The 19,385-nt window shown below is 47.2% G+C and overlaps 1 protein-coding gene across 2 annotated transcripts in view; it reads right to left on the reverse strand.

Annotated features, from left to right (window-relative positions):
* LOC135811298 (uncharacterized) overlaps positions 1-19,385 on the reverse strand; it is a 208,780-nt gene that overhangs the window by 83,094 nt on the left and 106,301 nt on the right. Inside the window, exons 14-18 of one of the 2 annotated variants that reach the window (XM_065324514.1) lie at positions 18,568-18,705; positions 16,935-17,159; positions 13,726-13,938; positions 5,888-6,112; positions 2,201-2,413 (exon numbers count right to left, since the gene is read on the reverse strand). In XM_065324514.1, the coding sequence (XP_065180586.1) occupies positions 2,201-2,413; positions 5,888-6,112; positions 13,726-13,938; positions 16,935-17,159; positions 18,568-18,705 (1,014 nt within the window). The remainder of the gene's footprint in view (positions 1-2,200; positions 2,414-5,887; positions 6,113-13,725; positions 13,939-16,934; positions 17,160-18,567; positions 18,706-19,385) is intronic. The other variant, XM_065324515.1, reaches the window with a different exon arrangement.

Here is a 19,385-nt window from a genome sequence, read left to right on the forward strand (position 1 = left end):
CCCCCGTGCCATCGTCCATGTACAACTGACAACGGATACCCTGCCGTCTCCAATGCGCAAGCCAGGGCTTTGTCAACTTTGTGAAAATAAAGGGCGCCGTGGAAAGGCCAAATGGCAACACGCAAAACTCAAATGTAGAGACTCTACCGTCCACTTTACATCGGAAGCCAAGATACTTCCGGTACTCTTCCGCAATTTCAATGTGGTGATAACCGCTTTTCAAGTCAAAAGTCACTACATAGTCTCCCTTCCTGTACACATCAAGCACTGTTCGGATATCTTCTAGCTTAAACTTAAAAGATGCAAGGTGCTTGTTATCATACCTAAGGTCAACGATCAATCTTAGTTTTTTTGCCGTTGTCCACTACGCCCAAGGGGCTACATACCACTGGCTCCTTTGCTTCCCTTACGCAACCTAGACGTAGCATATTTACCACTTCTGTTTCTACAAAGCCTGCATGTTGGATTGCACTTTCATGGTTTGGTAAAATCTTGGTGGAGGGACGGGATGAAAATGGAAGCACATACCCATTTCTGATAACTGCTAAAATCATTCCTGATGCACCAATGCGTTCCCAAAATGATACGTGTTGCGCTAGACCACCCACTATTACGTCATTCAGCCCTTCCCCTCCCATATCTTCCTCACACACAAGCTGGGCAACCATGTACTCTGAACACATTTCTTCCAAACACTGATCACCATCATCCTCATCAACATCATCGTCACCACCATTAACAACACCAACACCAACACCAACACAAGCAAACTTAGCTTTTACTGAGTTTCGGGCAATACCGAACGTAGTGGCCCGTCTCTCCGCAGTGGTGGCACACAGCCGTAGACTGCCGGGTTGTGGGCCTGGCTGGCTCGGCTGGCAACCGTTGCGCTGGGGCAGGCCGGGCTGGTGCGGCACTCCAGTTGCCGGCTGGTGCGGGAGTGCTGGCCCGAAAGGGCTGCTGCTGGGGCTTCTTTGGCTTCGAGCCATCCTTTCCCTGCTTCGTGGCCTCGATGGCTAGGCGGAGACGTTTCCGTTTGTCTGCGCTGGCCAAGAGGCCAGCCATGCCGTCCCCTTCCGTGAACGCTGTGGCGGTGTCATGGCCATGGCGGTCCGCCACTGCTAGCCACTCCAACCTATTCTGCAGGACTTCGCTTGCGTTCTTGAGCTCCTTCAGCGCCTTGGTCTTTTTAGATTTTTTAACAATTTTTTTAGCCGTTACCAGGTGTCCAGATATTTCGGAGAGGCATTCGAATTGATGTTGGTAGCTGAGTCGTTTCATACCTGGCATAGTATGCGGCACTGACTGGCTCCTCTTCTTATTTTTACGCTTTTTCTGTGGTTCTAGTAGAGGCCCTGCTCGACGACGATGAAGATCTGAGGTGCGAGGGCATATTTCCAGTTCATCAACAATCCCGGGCGAACACTTTCTCAGGCAGCGAAGGATCAAAATACCACGAACAAGTAATAGTTACTATGCCGAGGTTACGGTGCCAGCCTATACCATGTATACCATGTATACATTGGACGATGTCCGCCAATATTTCTGTATATCGATAATCGCGTTTGAAGTTTTGTTGGGGAGGTATGCAGCAGCGACGAAGCCCCTCCGCGCATTTTCATTCCGTTCGGAATGAGACCTCATTCCAATTTTTCTTAGGAATCGCCAGGATCGATTCTGCTCCCTTCATTCCGCGACCGGAATCGGAATTGCACCGAACAACCGCTGCCGTTCTGCCGTTGTACAACTAACTGGTTAAAAGCTCTAGTACATCTTGGATGCGCACTACAACAGCCTTCCAACTTGGAAGGTGGGGGATGTTAGTGGACATTATAACGTAACTTGTAGTTTTGAACCTTTGAGTTGAACCTTGGTGGATACCAGGCTAAAATTAGTGGTGGTCAATTCATCTGCCTTGCAAGCTGTTGAATGGTGTAATCCCAGCACAAATTTCTATGTCTAACATAGCTGTTCACTATCATCACTTCCGCGATGGGCATGTCTGAGTCTGAGTCTGAGTGTGTGTGTGCGCGTGTGTCTGTGTGTGCTGAGGGTGTGACATGAGTGTGCAGGTTCGCTAGAGGAGAACATCCTTGAACAAGCTGTATATCCGCATTGCATTACTTGAAATCACCTTGGGGACTAAACAGATGATGATGTAATGGAAGTTTACATGAAAGACTACAGAAAGTAGCATTACCTGTACCATCTTGGCCTGGGTGTCCATGTTGACCTTGGGTGGTGTTGGTGTTGTTGTTTACCCAACCAGACGGGTTTGTTTGCACCTCAGTAGATGATGGCATGTCTGTTGCTGTGGTATCATTAGCACCATTTGTTGGTTGCAGAGTTACTACAGTTTGACCTGGCAATGGCTGAGTGTTTGGCCGCTGGGTTCCTGAAGGAATTGTAGCAGCTGTTGGAAGAAAACAACAGAAGCAAAATAATTATAATAACAGAATGAATGAAATATTTGTAGACCAGGATCAGTGGAGAATAGTGGAAAGTACTGTATCCAGATATTGTTACGAAAGGGAAGAAGTTTAGTTTAACCTTTTGCACCCCGCGCCCGAGTATACTCGTTTTGTAGCATGCCCTGCTTTCCCAAGCCCGAGTATACTCGGGTAGAAAATGTACTGTATGTACAGTGAACTCGGATTGCGTATACCTCGCTATTCAAACATTCGTAACTCTGTTATACTTTCTTCGATTCTCACACCTGACGGCTCGTTGGAAAGCTGAAGGAATAAGCTTTCCAATGGTATGTCGTTTGCTGGGGCGAAAAGTAAAATACCGGAGCGCCGAAGGTGGAAACGCAATTCACGGGCCGAAATACAGGGCACAAAATTTCGCACCTTGGATTTTCGAGTGGACATCGGCAGGGAAGGGACTTTCCCTATGACTCACAGGGGCACAGCCCATGCGTGTTGGGTACCAAAATGAGCGCTTGAACTTCAGGAATCTGAGAGAGTTTGAATTTTTGCTCTGCGCTGAGTAAAACTGTAGAAGCGAAGAAATTTGTGACTGGGTGTGGAATATCTCTTCGAGGCCCGATAGAGGAGCTCTCAACGGAGTGTGAAGGCAACTCTATTGCTCCTGCTGAGTGATTATTCTTTTCGTTTGGACAGAGAAGGCTTCAAGCTTTCCAAAGAGCCCAAGATGATCAACTTCCGTTCCTGGTGAGTGAAGTTAGAATTTTTTCGAATCACAGGTCTGCTCTGCCGGGCGACAGAGAGAGAGGCGCAGCGAGCGGACTGGGAATTCATGGGTTTCAGGCCGGGGTGGAAAAGGTTAAGAGTATTTGTACTAAGAGGGACAGTCAAGCGGAAATCCAGAACTAGGCACAATGGCCACACATATCCAATAAAGAGCTTTTTGTTGTTTAGTCAATTTCCCAACTTATGATCTCTGACAATAGTATTTTCTTATGTGCCCACATGCAACCGAATCAAAGATGAATGTAGACATATTTTCAGTCACGCATTGTGCTGAACCGATTGTTTTAGTTCTCTATCAGCAGTGCGCCATGTCATCTCTCTTCTGCTGTACATAAAGCGGTACAAGCATGTGCATGCCTACACATGCATACATGGTATTACATGCAACTGCATTGCGATATTTGAGGATCAATGCAGAACACAATGAGCTACAATGCAAACTCGTCCAATAAGGGAAGAAAGAAGAAAAAATTCTAACTATTCACAAGTTTGGACACGGATGGAGAGCGAAGGATAAATTTATAGAAAAGAAAAAGGACCAAGGAACTACAAGTTAAGCTATAATTATTGTCCACTAACACCACCAGTTACTTTACAATGAGCTCATGCGACAACATTGCACGACACTGACCAACGGTACTGATGTTCTACACCTTACTGGCTGTCACCCGAAATGACGAATCTATGAGCGACATCCACAGAACCTGGTGGGAGAGTACGCGTGTACTCGAGTCTCATCCTGAACTCGTTTTCTCTTCATTTTCCCGCTCCAGTATAGCAGTATTTTTCATTGCAAAGCCGTCCTCGATTGTTGTGTTCGTTGTTCAAGCGAAGTGGACATTCAATCAAGAACACAGAGGACATAAGAGCCTGATTGGAGTTTCTCGTGGCATAGGACGGCCACACAAAGACACTTTACGCAGATCGAATCATTTTTTGTTGTAGCAGTTGCAGGGCAGATCCCCGCCACTACTTCAACAGGGTTTCGCTTCACAGCATGCCTGGAAAAAGCCATATCGAGGTTTCAAGCTACCCCTCTCAGCAAGAAATTCGAAATTTCAATACAGGAAGGTATGTTACGAAGAGAATTTCAAAATGTATGGTTGTCCGCGCGATCGTTCAACATACAGCATTCAAGCTACATGTATGCAGGATGGTTCTGACCTACATGCTAGGCATGGCCATAGGGTTTGATGTCATAGCTGACACACAAAGTCACACCCATAACACATTTGTGTGCACAGATACTAAATTAGTGGATGTCGTCATCTCCTTGCCGCTAGTCTCAAATGTACTATGACGCCTATTTCGCTTGATGAACCAAATCTAGCATATCTTGGATGCGCACACCAACAGCCTTCCAGCTTGGAAGGTTATTTCTAACTTAGAACCTCCCGTTTGCTACCATCGCTTGATTGACCATGAGTACTACGTGCTGTGTCAAATGTTTCCGATTTTTCCCACACATCGTTTCGTGATGGCTTGGCGATTACTGAGGATCAGCCCAGCCTCTCCTCATTCTTTTCTGCAAAGCACCAATGAGATATTGCAGAGGAGAGGGAAGGCGTCGCAGTTGCCAGTGTAGAAGTTGCGGATGATTCCGGCATCGACACTGTGCTTCTAATTCTCGATCAGTGTGCTGTGGAGGATTCTCATGTCGAGCAGCCCTGTCAGGAGACGCTCCAGCAAGGAGAAACATCACTCGATAATGCAGTAACTAGAAAAGCTTTGTAGGGGATCGTTGTGCACTGACCAAGAAAAGAGGACGCTAATTTCAGGGAGAGAACCACTGCTGCCTGCTACTCTTCCATACAGTCTTTGCGCGAGATGAATGCAAGCAGTCAGGATTTTCAAGGCGCTATCTGCAACGACAGTACTTCCAGACATTTAATTGGCTCGCTTACAAATACAAACTGCAAACTCTGGAAACACCCTTTCATTGCTCGGTGCACATGCCACGGGTTGCTGTAGTAGCTCTTGGTCCTTTTGCACATGATGAGCATTGCGGTGACGTGGTTACGCACAGCGCCTAGAGATGCATTTCCCAGAAACGTCCAGCAAGATAGCCTACCTGACCTTCTGATGATATGGCAGCGAAGTTATGCAAGGATAGACCATAGCCAATTGTGTGTGTGTGTGTGTGTGTGTGTGTGTGCGTGTGTGTGTGTGTGCGTACAATGAGCAATTAGCCTTACTTATTACGTGCATATCTTTCTTCTCTCCCGACGGGAAATTTCAATTACAAACATCCCTACTATTGTTTTAAGACCAAGCTAACTGTCTAAAGAACATTTCTATAGCACCCCTCCCCTCCCCTGAAAGGGGACCCAGCTATGCCATTGCTGCTGACGGGCATAAACTAAAACTATGCTTCATAGTACTATAGTGGACATGGGAATTCAATCGATTGACCGGGGCCGGCGCCCTCAGCACGTACAGAACGCTGCGTGCAGTGCACAAGCCATGTCGATCAGGCGACCAGCGCATAAATGCATGTGTGTACCGCTTATCCACGGCTGCATGGCCAGCGCCCTGGGGCCGCTAGACGTGCGACCGGATTTCCATGTCCATGACAGTAGAACTAAGACTGAATAGTCCCATCTATTCACATAGTAACCTATGTATGGGATCCTTGAACACCATACATAGCGTTTTCAAATTCCTATTGTTACCTTCACTGCCGGATACATTTGAAGTTTTGGTATTCTGTGCCAAGTTAGTCTGTGCCACGGTAGTTGATGCCGGGGTAGTTGAAGCCAGGGTGGTTGTTGCCTGGGTAGTTGGTGCCTGGGTAGTTGGTGCCAGGGTGGTTGGCACTGGTGTTGTTGTTGGTGCCTGGGTAGTTGGTGCCAGGGTAGTTGGCACTGGTGTTGTTGTCGGTGGAAGAGTTGACGAGTCTTTCGGGAGGAAGAACAGAAACCATGAACATAAATACGTATGGTAAAAAGGGAGAAGGACAACACGTTACGAGTTATGACTAACTGTCCACCAAAGTAACAATATCATAATATTATACTGTCAGCGAGTGTAACAAAAATGTGCCAAAACTGACATTGGCTCACCATCCGAGCTCAATGAATACATAATAATATCGATGAAAGGAAAGTAAGCGCACTCATACCACGAGAACAATAGAACAATATTTTAAGATTTTAAGATTTGAATGTCGGTTTCATGTGATAATCATCAGAAATTAGGTATGAAACGTTTACACCGATTACTCAGAACTTACTCGTTATCTCTAGGAGCGCTACTCGTTATGCTGTTATCCAGTATGCACTACGTGTACATGTGTATTGTACATGTGCATAGTACTAGCTAAGTCGCACTGTCTGCATAGTCAACACCAGCACGTGTCATCCAAGGTGACAAAATCCACTCCTTTTCCTAGTCACCTTCGCACTTTTGGGATCCAGTGTGTACCATCTCTGCAGTAAAACAAACTGGGTGTGCAGGATTTGATGGGTGTCTAGAACTGTATCACAGTACTTCTAGACGAGATGTCACACTACTAGTACATGTGTGTACTTCGGAGATGCCAATAGTCAGCATTCGTGACATACATGTACTATACATGTGCATCACTACATGCACATGTATGAGCGTATACTAAGTAACTCTATTTTACTGTATACACAAGTCATGAATGAGCTATTATCATGTTCCGGAGACCAGTAACATTTTGATATGTCATACATATCCAGCATACTCGTTTTATGATAGCTCGATCGTTTATGATAAACGGTACTCGATAAGAAGAAATGGATGATCGCTTCATCCCTATCAGAAATCGTTATCACACTGAAAACATGTTTATTCGCACTTGTAATCCAGATTGATGCAAACAAAACGAAGTCGTTACAGCACTCACACTCTTCACTTTTAAAACATACCAACACTCACATACATACTTACATACATGTACCTTTCTCACCTGCACTTCTCCAACCTACACTTGCTTTCACACTGCTCGCTGCTCATGTAATCACGCCTTCAATAGTGCTAGCTTTGGAATATTAGCATTTCTTGTATTAGTTTTAGATCTAATAATACGAAATAGTGGTTGCGACTTCGGCGATGATTTTTTAGGCATGGGTTTGCTCCCACACTAAAAGAGCTAAATAATGTTCACTTTGTGGTACCATAAATATCTTTCCTTTGTAGTCCACCTTGTTACGTTTTCTTACTCTTAGTACTCCCTTGTGCCATTGTTCCAGCAGATGCTGCGGGTGTCGCTGACCTGCACAGTTTGTACGAGTACTTGTAGATTTATGCAGTGCGTGTCTACAGCTGTATTTGAATGTGTGCGTAGTGCACAGTTTGTAGTTGTCCCCTGGCCCTAGGCCCTGTGCCTGTGATACGTGATTTGTGGTGCGTGTTAGCTTACACGTGGGAATGCTACGCACTTTCATGTGACCTGCGTTACTTCCTTCTCACTGTACTTCCTTTTATGCATGTATCGCTGGCATATGCGACACGGGCCGGCCGGGCCGGAGTGTGTATTGGTTTTGGAAGCATGTGCCTTTTGTTCTGTGAGTTGTTCGCATGCACATGTTGCTGGCCGGGTGGTAATTTTTTGGTTCTTGTTGTGTTGGCCCTGGGCTCTAGATTCTACAAAGTTTGTAGCTGTTGTGATTTTACTATGTTCCATGGGTCTGAATAATTGTGTTCTCCGGAGTGGAGTAAAACTGAACTGTGATTCGATTGTGTGCGGAAACCCGGTGTTGACGAAAGTGTGTTGACCTGGGCGCTGAGGAAAAGTAACATAAACTGGCACCTCCGACGGGATCCTTTTTGCCTTTCCGTGGTTGCTGAGAGTCGTCGCCATGAGTGAGGAGCGGCGTATCAGCCACAGATCGACGAAAGGAAAGGAACCCAGGCGATATGGATTTTCTGGAAGTGAGCGCTCGAGTACTCGTGCCAGTCCTGGGAGCACTGAACTCGTAGAATTGGAGAGAGCTCGAGTGGCCAGAAAAAGGGCAGAGGCCGAAGTGCGAGTGGCAGAAGAGATTGCTGCACTGCAGGAACAAGTTCTGCAGAGTAAGTTAGCTGTCCTGCAGAAACGGCAAGCCTTGGAGCAAGCTCGTTCCGAAGAAGAATCTGCGCACGAGTCGGCGGCAGGAGCTAGCCCGTCGCCTCGTAGAGAAATTGCTTCGGACGGGGACGTGGTCTTCCAACGAAGTCGTGACGGCGCAAGTGCGACTCTGCGATCTTGTATGCCACCACGAGCGGAGTCGGACAGTGCAGTTACCGGTAGTAGGTTTACGACTGATCCTCCTTTACCACTCGCGCGCACCAGTGTTGAAAATGTGAATACACTGGTAGCAGGAACAGCAGCTGCTCAGCTATCGCAGAATGTCCCGGACGTCGTTGACGGTGTGTCTGAAGAGTCAGACCACTATGTGTCATCCAGTAGCGCCTCAAGTAGTGACACTGCTGGTGACTCTACAACTACTGGAACTACAACTAACGCCAGTAGTGGTGAAAGTGATAACAGCCACACTGATAGTAGTACTGTTAGTCACTATGGGCCTGCGTCCAGGCGTGTTGCTACACGTGCTCTGGCCAACGCAGGAGTTGCGTCCAGAGGCGGAGCTGCCTGCACTACCCAGCCAGTACATATGCAGCAGCCGCCGTCACAGCAGCAGCAGCAGCCGCCGTCACAGCCGTCACGGCAGCAGCAGCTGCAGCAAGTCCATGTGCTTGGTAGCGCCGTGCGTCCAATGCTGCTGGAAGCAAGTGGACAGGCCCAGCCAAGCCCCGCTGCACCGAGAAGACTGATGACTCCGAAGAAGAAAAAATTGGAAAAACAACAGAAGAACAAGGACAAAGCCGAGCAAGCAGCTTCACTGTGCAGTGCCATGACTGAGACACTCTCACTCAACCCTGGAGCAGTGCCGTTCCAACCAGCGAAGCAAACACTGTTGCCTGGACTTCAGCTGGCACTGCCTGGACACCACATGGCATCGCCTGGATTCATGCCATGGAACTCGCCTTATGCTGTTACCAGTCACCTGAAGGCGTTAGAGCTGCCCAAGTTTGATGGGAAGGTGAAAAGCTACCTGAAGTGGCGGCAGCGTTTCCTTCGGCTGATTGACGACAGTTACGCGATGTCGGAGAACCACAAGCTTGCGCATCTGAGGGAGGCCCTTGCTGATGGTTCTGCAGAGGAGCTGATTGCTGATGTCTTGGATGGACCTGGCGCATATAAAGCAATCATGGCCGAGTTGGAACGCTGGTACGGTGGCCAAGACCGAGAGCTGAACAACCAGGAAAGAGAGCTCATGGAGTGGCCAGTCTTGACCAATGAGCGTGACGTCAGCCAGCTGAAAAAGTTCGCCATTCGGCTCCGCAATACCCTGCTTAACATGGAAGCAGTCCAGGTGCAGCCAGGCAGAGAGTTATACCTGGCGCTAACCCGGAAGATTCCTCGACGGCTCCTGGCACGCTACTTCGATCGTTATGATGATTCCAGCTGTGACATACAGGCATTCTCGCAATTCCTAATAACACACGTCCAGAAGCAGATGCGTGTTGAGGAACGAATTGGCCTGGGAGACCGCCCACCAGTATTACTGCAGCCCAAGGAGCACCAAAACAAGAGTAATCGGCCGTTGCCCAGCAGGCAATATGGAGTCAGGGAGCGCACGTTTATCTCCAGTCCTGGGACTCCACGATCAAGCGACTCGTCACAGCCTGGGCCGAAACGTAACTTTGTCGCTTCTAGCAGCCGCAGCAACTCCAGAAAAGAGCAAGCTGCCTCAGAGCAAAGACAGCATGCAGACAACAGCCATGCCTGTGGTAAGTGCGAGGGTGCACACCATATTGCAGATTGTGGCGAATTCAAGAGTCTGCCCGTGCAAAAGAGAAATGACACGATCCGGAACCTACGGCTATGCGTCAACTGCCTGGGAGATGGGCACTGGGCACGAGACTGCATGGCAGCGGTGTGCCGAGAGTGTCAAGGCAAGCATCATCATTTACTGCACCGTGAACGACAAGGCAGTTTTACACCATCACCACCAACGCGAAAAGAGGCTAGCCACCATGTGAACAGTGAATCCCAGCCAGCCAATGACGACGAGGCCGGCTTGACCTCATTCATGACGATACCGGTGAGGGTCGCAAATGGAACAGTGACTGCCACAGCCAACGTCCTTCTTGACTCTGGATCAACATGCAGCTTTGTCACGGAGAGGCTTGCACACCGACTACGGCTGCGAGGAGAGCGCAAGCCAGTGCATGTTGGTGTGCTAGGCGGTCAAGTTCTCTCAGGCGAGCGAGAGGTGGTGTCTCTGTCCCTTCATCAATATGACAGCCAGGAGATATCAGAAGTTGAGGCATATGTGCTGCCAAAGATCACAAGCGACGTGCACGTTGCTGATTGGAGCCGTCTGCGTCACCAGTGGCCACATCTAGCAGACATTGATTTCCCTGCTGCAAGCAATCAACGCGCCATCGACATCCTAATCGGGCTAAATTCAGCAGCACTGCACAGTGCACAGGAAGAACGGAGTGGCAAGGCAGGTGAGCCCATTGCAAGGCGCACACCCTTGGGATGGGTCTGTTTCGGGTCAGCCATACAAGACAGCTCTGTCCAGCACACCCATCATGCCCTGGAACTAGGTTATCAGTTATGGTTATCAGTGCGATGAATGCAAGTACAGCCTTCAACAGCCAGAGCCAGGGACTCAAGGACCAATTCGGTGCCCTTCAGTTCCCGCCACGTGGAGCTCATGTTTCGTTTGCAAACTTCAGGGGGCCAATTCCCTCGAGCAACTTCAAAACCTTTTTACAGGGTAAAACCGCCCCATCCACTATCACTGGCGTCGGACCAGGTCAGTACTGCCTTTACTGGCTCGGATTTCCACATCGGCTGGCCATGCAGCTTGGCAAATGTGTTTGCCCAAAATCGGATTTCTTCTGCAACATCGCTTGGCAAAAACTTCAATGCATTCCATGTGCTTCTGCTTTCGATAAACCGGTACATTCCTCTAGTGCGGAGCCTGCAGATTGGCCCTAGTGCTACAGACATAGAGAGCAAAGTCCCAGCAAGGCTCGCTACAGCTCGTGCTGAAACTGGTCTTTTGCGCTGCAATTCTGCTACCCTCTTTTGAAATAGCTGTACCCGCCTGTTTGAAGCCGTTATCTCTCCGTGCTCAAAATCAAGCTCGAAGCCAAGCACCTCGACTTTACGAGAGGGTATCCAACAGCATTTGGTTGGGTGAGGAGTGAAACCTGCTTGAATTAAGTCAGCTTTCATTGTGGCTGCCACTTTCAATGCACCTTGGTATGACTCATGCCCCCCCCCCCCCGTGCCATCGTCCATGTACAACTGACAACGGATACCCTGCCGTCTCCAATGCGCAAGCCAGGGCTTTGTCAACTTTGTGAAAATAAAGGGCGCCGTGGAAAGGCCAAATGGCAACACGCAAAACTCAAATGTAGAGACTCTACCGTCCACTTTACATCGGAAGCCAAGATACTTCCGGTACTCTTCCGCAATTTCAATGTGGTGATAACCGCTTTTCAAGTCAAAAGTCACTACATAGTCTCCCTTCCTGTACACATCAAGCACTGTTCGGATATCTTCTAGCTTAAACTTAAAAGATGCAAGGTGCTTGTTATCATACCTAAGGTCAACGATCAATCTTAGTTTTTTTGCCGTTGTCCACTACGCCCAAGGGGCTACATACCACTGGCTCCTTTGCTTCCCTTACGCAACCTAGACGTAGCATATTTACCACTTCTGTTTCTACAAAGCCTGCATGTTGGATTGCACTTTCATGGTTTGGTAAAATCTTGGTGGAGGGACGGGATGAAAATGGAAGCACATACCCATTTCTGATAACTGCTAAAATCATTCCTGATGCACCAATGCGTTCCCAAAATGATACGTGTTGCGCTAGACCACCCACTATTACGTCATTCAGCCCTTCCCCTCCCATATCTTCCTCACACACAAGCTGGGCAACCATGTACTCTGAACACATTTCTTCCAAACACTGATCACCATCATCCTCATCAACATCATCGTCACCACCATTAACAACACCAACACCAACACCAACACAAGCAAACTTAGCTTTTACTGAGTTTCGGGCAATACCGAACGTAGTGGCCCGTCTCTCCGCAGTGGTGGCACACAGCCGTAGACTGCCGGGTTGTGGGCCTGGCTGGCTCGGCTGGCAACCGTTGCGCTGGGGCAGGCCGGGCTGGTGCGGCACTCCAGTTGCCGGCTGGTGCGGGAGTGCTGGCCCGAAAGGGCTGCTGCTGGGGCTTCTTTGGCTTCGAGCCATCCTTTCCCTGCTTCGTGGCCTCGATGGCTAGGCGGAGACGTTTCCGTTTGTCTGCGCTGGCCAAGAGGCCAGCCATGCCGTCCCCTTCCGTGAACGCTGTGGCGGTGTCATGGCCATGGCGGTCCGCCACTGCTAGCCACTCCAACCTATTCTGCAGGACTTCGCTTGCGTTCTTGAGCTCCTTCAGCGCCTTGGTCTTTTTAGATTTTTTAACAATTTTTTTAGCCGTTACCAGGTGTCCAGATATTTCGGAGAGGCATTCGAATTGATGTTGGTAGCTGAGTCGTTTCATACCTGGCATAGTATGCGGCACTGACTGGCTCCTCTTCTTATTTTTACGCTTTTTCTGTGGTTCTAGTAGAGGCCCTGCTCGACGACGATGAAGATCTGAGGTGCGAGGGCATATTTCCAGTTCATCAACAATCCCGGGCGAACACTTTCTCAGGCAGCGAAGGATCAAAATACCACGAACAAGTAATAGTTACTATGCCGAGGTTACGGTGCCAGCCTATACCATGTATACCATGTATACATTGGACGATGTCCGCCAATATTTCTGTATATCGATAATCGCGTTTGAAGTTTTGTTGGGGAGGTATGCAGCAGCGACGAAGCCCCTCCGCGCATTTTCATTCCGCTCGGAATGAGACCTCATTCCAATTTTTCTTAGGAATCGCCAGGATCGATTCTGCTCCCTTCATTCCGCGACCGGAATCGGAATTGCACCGAACAACCGCTGCCGTTCTGCCGTTCTACAACTAACTGGTTAAAAGCTCTAGTACATCTTGGATGCGCACTACAACAGCCTTCCAACTTGGAAGGTGAGGGATGTTAGTGGACATTATAACGTAACTTGTAGTTTTGAACCTTTGAGTTGAACCTTGGTGGATACCAGGCTAAAATTAGTGGTGGTCAATTCATCTGCCTTGCAAGCTGTTGAATGGTGTAATCCCAGCACAAATTTCTATGTCTAACATAGCTGTTCACTATCATCACTTCCGCGATGGGCATGTCTGAGTCTGAGTCTGAGTGTGTGTGTGCGCGTGTGTCTGTGTGTGCTGAGGGTGTGACATGAGTGTGCAGGTTCGCTAGAGGAGAACATCCTTGAACAAGCTGTATATCCGCATTGCATTACTTGAAATCACCTTGGGGACTAAACAGATGATGATGTAATGGAAGTTTACATGAACGACTACAGAAAGTAGCATTACCTGTACCATCTTGGCCTGGGTGTCCATGTTGACCTTGGGTGGTGTTGGTGTTGTTGTTTACCCAACCAGACGGGTTTGTTTGCACCTCAGTAGATGATGGCATGTCTGTTGCTGTGGTATCATTAGCACCATTTGTTGGTTGCAGAGTTACTACAGTTTGACCTGGCAATGGCTGAGTGTTTGGCCGCTGGGTTCCTGAAGGAATTGTAGCAGCTGTTGGAAGAAAACAACAGAAGCAAAATAATTATAATAACAGAATGAATGAAATATTTGTAGACCAGGATCAGTGGAGAATAGTGGAAAGTACTGTATCCAGATATTGTTACGAAAGGGAAGAAGTTTAGTTTAAGAGTATTTGTACTAAGAGGGACAGTCAAGCGGAAATCCAGAACTAGGCACAATGGCCACACATATCCAATAAAGAGCTTTTTGTTGTTTAGTCAATTTCCCAACTTATGATCTCTGACAATAGTATTTTCTTATGTGCCCACATGCAACCGAATCAAAGATGAATGTAGACATATTTTCAGTCACGCATTGTGCTGAACCGATTGTTTTTAGTTCTCTATCAGCAGTGCGCCATGTCATCTCTCTTCTGCTGTACATAAAGCGGTACAAGCATGTGCATGCCTACACATGCATACATGGTATTACATGCAACTGCATTGCGATATTTACATTACCCCTTCCTTCAAAAAAAAAGAAGAAGGAGAAAAAGCCGGGAAAACAAAACAACCAAAAAACTCTTGCATCCTGCAGCTTGCAGCTTGCAGCCGAATGCACGTACAGGAGTTGGACTAAAAGAGAGAGGGGGGGGGGGGGGGGGCAGTGTAGCAACTGTTAGAAATAGTGTAAGGCAATCTGACCCAAACTTGAGGATCAATGCAGAACACAATGAGCTACAATGCAAACTCGTCCAATAAGGGAAGAAAGAAGAAAAAATTCTAACTATTCACAAGTTTGGACACGGATGGAGAGCGAAGGATAAATTTATAGAAAAGAAAAAGGACCAAGGAACTACAAGTTAAGCTATAATTATTGTCCACTAACACCACCAGTTACTTTACAATGAGCTCATGCGACAACATTGCACGACACTGACCAACGGTACTGATGTTCTACACCTTACTGGCTGTCACCCGAAATGACGAATCTATGAGCGACATCCACAGAACCTGGTGGGAGAGTACGCGTGTACTCGAGTCTCATCCTGAACTCGTTTTCTCTTCATTTTCCCGCTCCAGTATAGCAGTATTTTTCATTGCAAAGCCGTCCTCGATTGTTGTGTTCGTTGTTCAAGCGAAGTGGACATTCAATCAAGAACACAGAGGACATAAGAGCCTGATTGGAGTTTCTCGTGGCATAGGACGGCCACACAAATACACTTTACGCAGATCGAATCATTTTTTGTTGTAGCAGTTGCAGGGCAGATCCCCGCCACTACTTCAACAGGGTTTCGCTTCACAGCATGCCTGGAACAAGCCATATCGAGGTTTCAAGCTACCCCTCTCAGCAAGAAATTCGAAATTTCAATACAGGAAGGTATGTTACGAAGAGAATTTCAAAATGTATGGTTGTCCGCGCGATCGTTCAACATACAGCATTCAAGCTACATGTATGCAGGATGGTTCTGACCTACATGCTAGGCATGGCCATAGGGTTTGATGTCATAGCTGACACACAAAGTCACACCCACAACACATTTGTGTGCACAGATACTAAATTAGTGGATGTCGTCATCTCCTTGCCGCTAGTCTCAAATGTACTATGACGCCTATTTCGCTTGATGAACCAAATCTAGCATATCTTGGATGCGCACACCAACAGCCTTCCAGCTTGGAAGGTTATTTCTAACTTAGAACCTCCCGTTTGCTACCATCGCTTGATTGACCATGAGTACTACGTGCTGTGTCAAATGTTTCCGATTTTTCCCACACATCGTTTCGTGATGGCTTGGCGATTACTGAGGATCAGCCCAGCCTCTCCTCATTCTTTTCTGCAAAGCACCAATGAGATATTGCAGAGGAGAGGGAAGGCGTCGCAGTTGCCAGTGTAGAAGTTGCGGATGATTCCGGCATCGACACTGTGCTTCTAATTCTCGATCAGTGTGCTGTGGAGGATTCTCATGTCGAGCAGCCCTGTCAGGAGACGCTCCAGCAAGGAGAAACATCACTCGATAATGCAGTAACTAGAAAAGCTTTGTAGGGGATCGTTGTGCACTGACCAAGAAAAGAGGACGCTAATTTCAGGGAGAGAACCACTGCTGCCTGCTACTCTTCCATACAGTCTTTGCGCGAGATGAATGCAAGCAGTCAGGATTTTCAAGGCGCTATCTGCAACGACAGTACTTCCAGACATTTAATTGGCTCGCTTACAAATACAAACTGCAAACTCTGGAAATACCCTTTCATTGCTCGGTGCACATGCTGAATTGGTGAAGTAAAATAAAAGTCAACAACAACAACAACATGCCACGGGTTGCTGTAGTAGCTCTCAAGTTTCTTCATGTGGCTCTTGGTCCTTTTGCACATGATGAGCATTGCGGTGACGTGGTTACGCACAGCGCCTAGAGATGCATTTCCCAGAAACGTCCAGCAAGATAGCCTACCTGACCTTCTGATGATATGGCAGCGAAGTTATGCAAGGATAGACCATAGCCAATTGTGTGTGTGTGTGTGTGTGTGTGTGCGTGTGCGTGTGTGTGTGTGCGTACAATGAGCAATTAGCCTTACTTATTACGTGCATATCTTTCTTCTCTCCCGACGGGAAATTTCAATTACAAACATCCCTACTATTGTTTTAAGACCAAGCTAACTGTCTAAAGAACATTTCTATAGCACCCCTCCCCTCCCCTGAAAGGGGACCCAGCTATGCCATTGCTGCTGACGGGCATAAACTAAAACTATGCTTCATAGTACTATAGTGGACATGGGAATTCAATCGATTGACCGGGGCCGGCGCCCTCAGCACGTACAGAACGCTGCGTGCAGTGCACAAGCCATGTCGATCAGGCGACCAGCGCATAAATGCATGTGTGTACCGCTTATCCACGGCTGCATGGCCAGCGCCCTGGGGCCGCTAGACGTGCGACCGGATTTCCATGTCCATGACAGTAGAACTAAGACTGAATAGTCCCATCTATTCACATAGTAACCTATGTATGGGATCCTTGAACACCATACATAGCGTTTTCAAATTCCTATTGTTACCTTCACTGCCGGATACATTTGAAGTTTTGGTATTCTGTGCCAAGTTAGTCTGTGCCACGGTAGTTGATGCCGGGGTAGTTGAAGCCAGGGTGGTTGTTGCCTGGGTAGTTGGTGCCTGGGTAGTTGGTGCCAGGGTGGTTGGCACTGGTGTTGTTGTTGGTGCCTGGGTAGTTGGTGCCAGGGTAGTTGGCACTGGTGTTGTTGTCGGTGGAAGAGTTGACGAGTCTTTCGGGAGGAAGAACAGAAACCATGAACATAAATACGTATGGTAAAAAGGGAGAAGGACAACACGTTACGAGTTATGACTAACTGTCCACCAAAGTAACAATATCATAATATTATACTGTCAGCGAGTGTAACAAAAATGTGCCAAAACTGACATTGGCTCACCATCCGAGCTCAATGAATACATAATAATATCGATGAAAGGAAAGTAAGCGCACTCATACCACGAGAACAATAGAACAATATTTTAAGATTTTAAGATTTGAATGTCGGTTTCATGTGATAATCATCAGAAATTAGGTATGAAACGTTTACACCGATTACTCAGAACTTACTCGTTATCTCTAGGAGCGCTACTCGTTATGCTGTTATCCAGTATGCACTACGTGTACATGTGTATTGTACATGTGCATAGTACTAGCTAAGTCGCACTGTCTGCATAGTCAACACCAGCACGTGTCATCCAAGGTGACAAAATCCACTCCTTTTCCTAGTCACCTTCGCACTTTTGGGATCCAGTGTGTACCATCTCTGCAGTAAAACAAACTGGGTGTGCAGGATTTGATGGGTGTCTAGAACTGTATCACAGTACTTCTAGACGAGATGTCACACTACTAGTACATGTGTGTACTTCGGAGATGCCAATAGTCAGCATTCGTGACATACATGTACTATACATGTGCATCACTACATGCACATGTATGAGCGTATACTAAGTAACTCTATTTTACTGTATACACAAGTCATGAATGAGCTATTATCATGTTCCGGAGACCAGTAACATTTTGATATGTCATACATATCCAGCATACTCGTTTTATGATAGCTCGATCGTTTATGATAAACGGTACTCGATAAGAAGAAATGGATGATCGCTTCATCCCTATCAGAAATCGTTATCACACTGAAAACATGTTTATTCGCACTTGTAATCCAGATTGATGCAAACAAAACGAAGTCGTTACAGCACTCACACTCTTCACTTTTAAAACATACCAACACTCACATACATACTTACATACATGTACCTTTCTCACCTGCACTTCTCCAACCTACACTTGCTTTCACACTGCTCGCTGCTCATGTAATCACGCCTTAAATAGTGCTAGCTTTGGAATATTAGCATTTCTTGTATTAGTTTTAGATCTAATAATACGAAAATTAATAGTGGTTGCGACTTCGGCGATGATTTTTTAGGCATGGGTTTGCTCCCACACTAAAAGATCTAAATAATGTTCACTTTGTGGTACCATAAATATCTTTCCTTTGTAGTCCAACTCTCGTATAATGATGATTTCTGATGATTATCACACGAAAACAACGTTCAAATCTTAAAATAAAGTTCCATTGTTCTTGTGGTATGAGTGATTGTAGAGTGATAGAGAGAGAGTGATAGACTTTCCCTTACATTTGCAGATGCCATTATCTTGTAGAATGCCATCGACAGCGCACTTGCATGTATAGAAGTTGTTTGGTGGATTCTCCTGACATACATCCCTCGCATGTGTGCACACAGTGGCATGCTCGTACAAGCACGCATCAATGGCTGTACATAGCAAACAAACATTGAGAAATGTCACTTGTTTTTCTGAATACCAATTCAGGCTATTAGAACAATTTAATCCTTGTAGCATAACTGTTACACTTGGAAGCATTAGCAATAAAGAAAGAGCCACACAACTATTCATTTTGCAACATGCACTTACTGCATTTACTGCTCTTGGATATTTTGGATTATCCTAATTTCCAAACATCCGAAATAATTTAACTTAGGATAACAAATTACTGTTAGCATCCCCCCACCTCACAACAGAGCAACCGAGTTTTGCATTAAGCTGGGAGTGCCGATTCGAGCAACTGGTATAATGGCTCGCAGCTGAGCCAGCAAATGACTCCGCTTGGAGCAGGCGAATGACTCCGCATGGAGCCGGCAAATGACTCCGCATGGAGCCGGCAAATGACTCCGCATGGAGCCGGCAAATGACTCCGCATGGAGCAGGCGAATGACTCCGCATGGAGCCGGCAAATGACTCCGCATGGAGCCGGCGAATGACTCCGCATGGAGCCGGCGAATGACTCCGCATGGAGCCGGCAATTGACTCCGCATGGAGCCAGCGAATGACTCCGCATGGAGCCGCCGAATTACTCCGCATGGAGCTGCCAATTACTCCGCATGGAGCCGCCGAATGACTCCGCATGGAGCCGCCAATGCCTCCGCATGGAGCC

Source organism: Sycon ciliatum, chromosome 3, assembly GCF_964019385.1.
Source record: "Sycon ciliatum chromosome 3, ocSycCili1.1, whole genome shotgun sequence".
Lineage (NCBI taxonomy): Eukaryota > Metazoa > Porifera > Calcarea > Leucosolenida > Sycettidae > Sycon > Sycon ciliatum.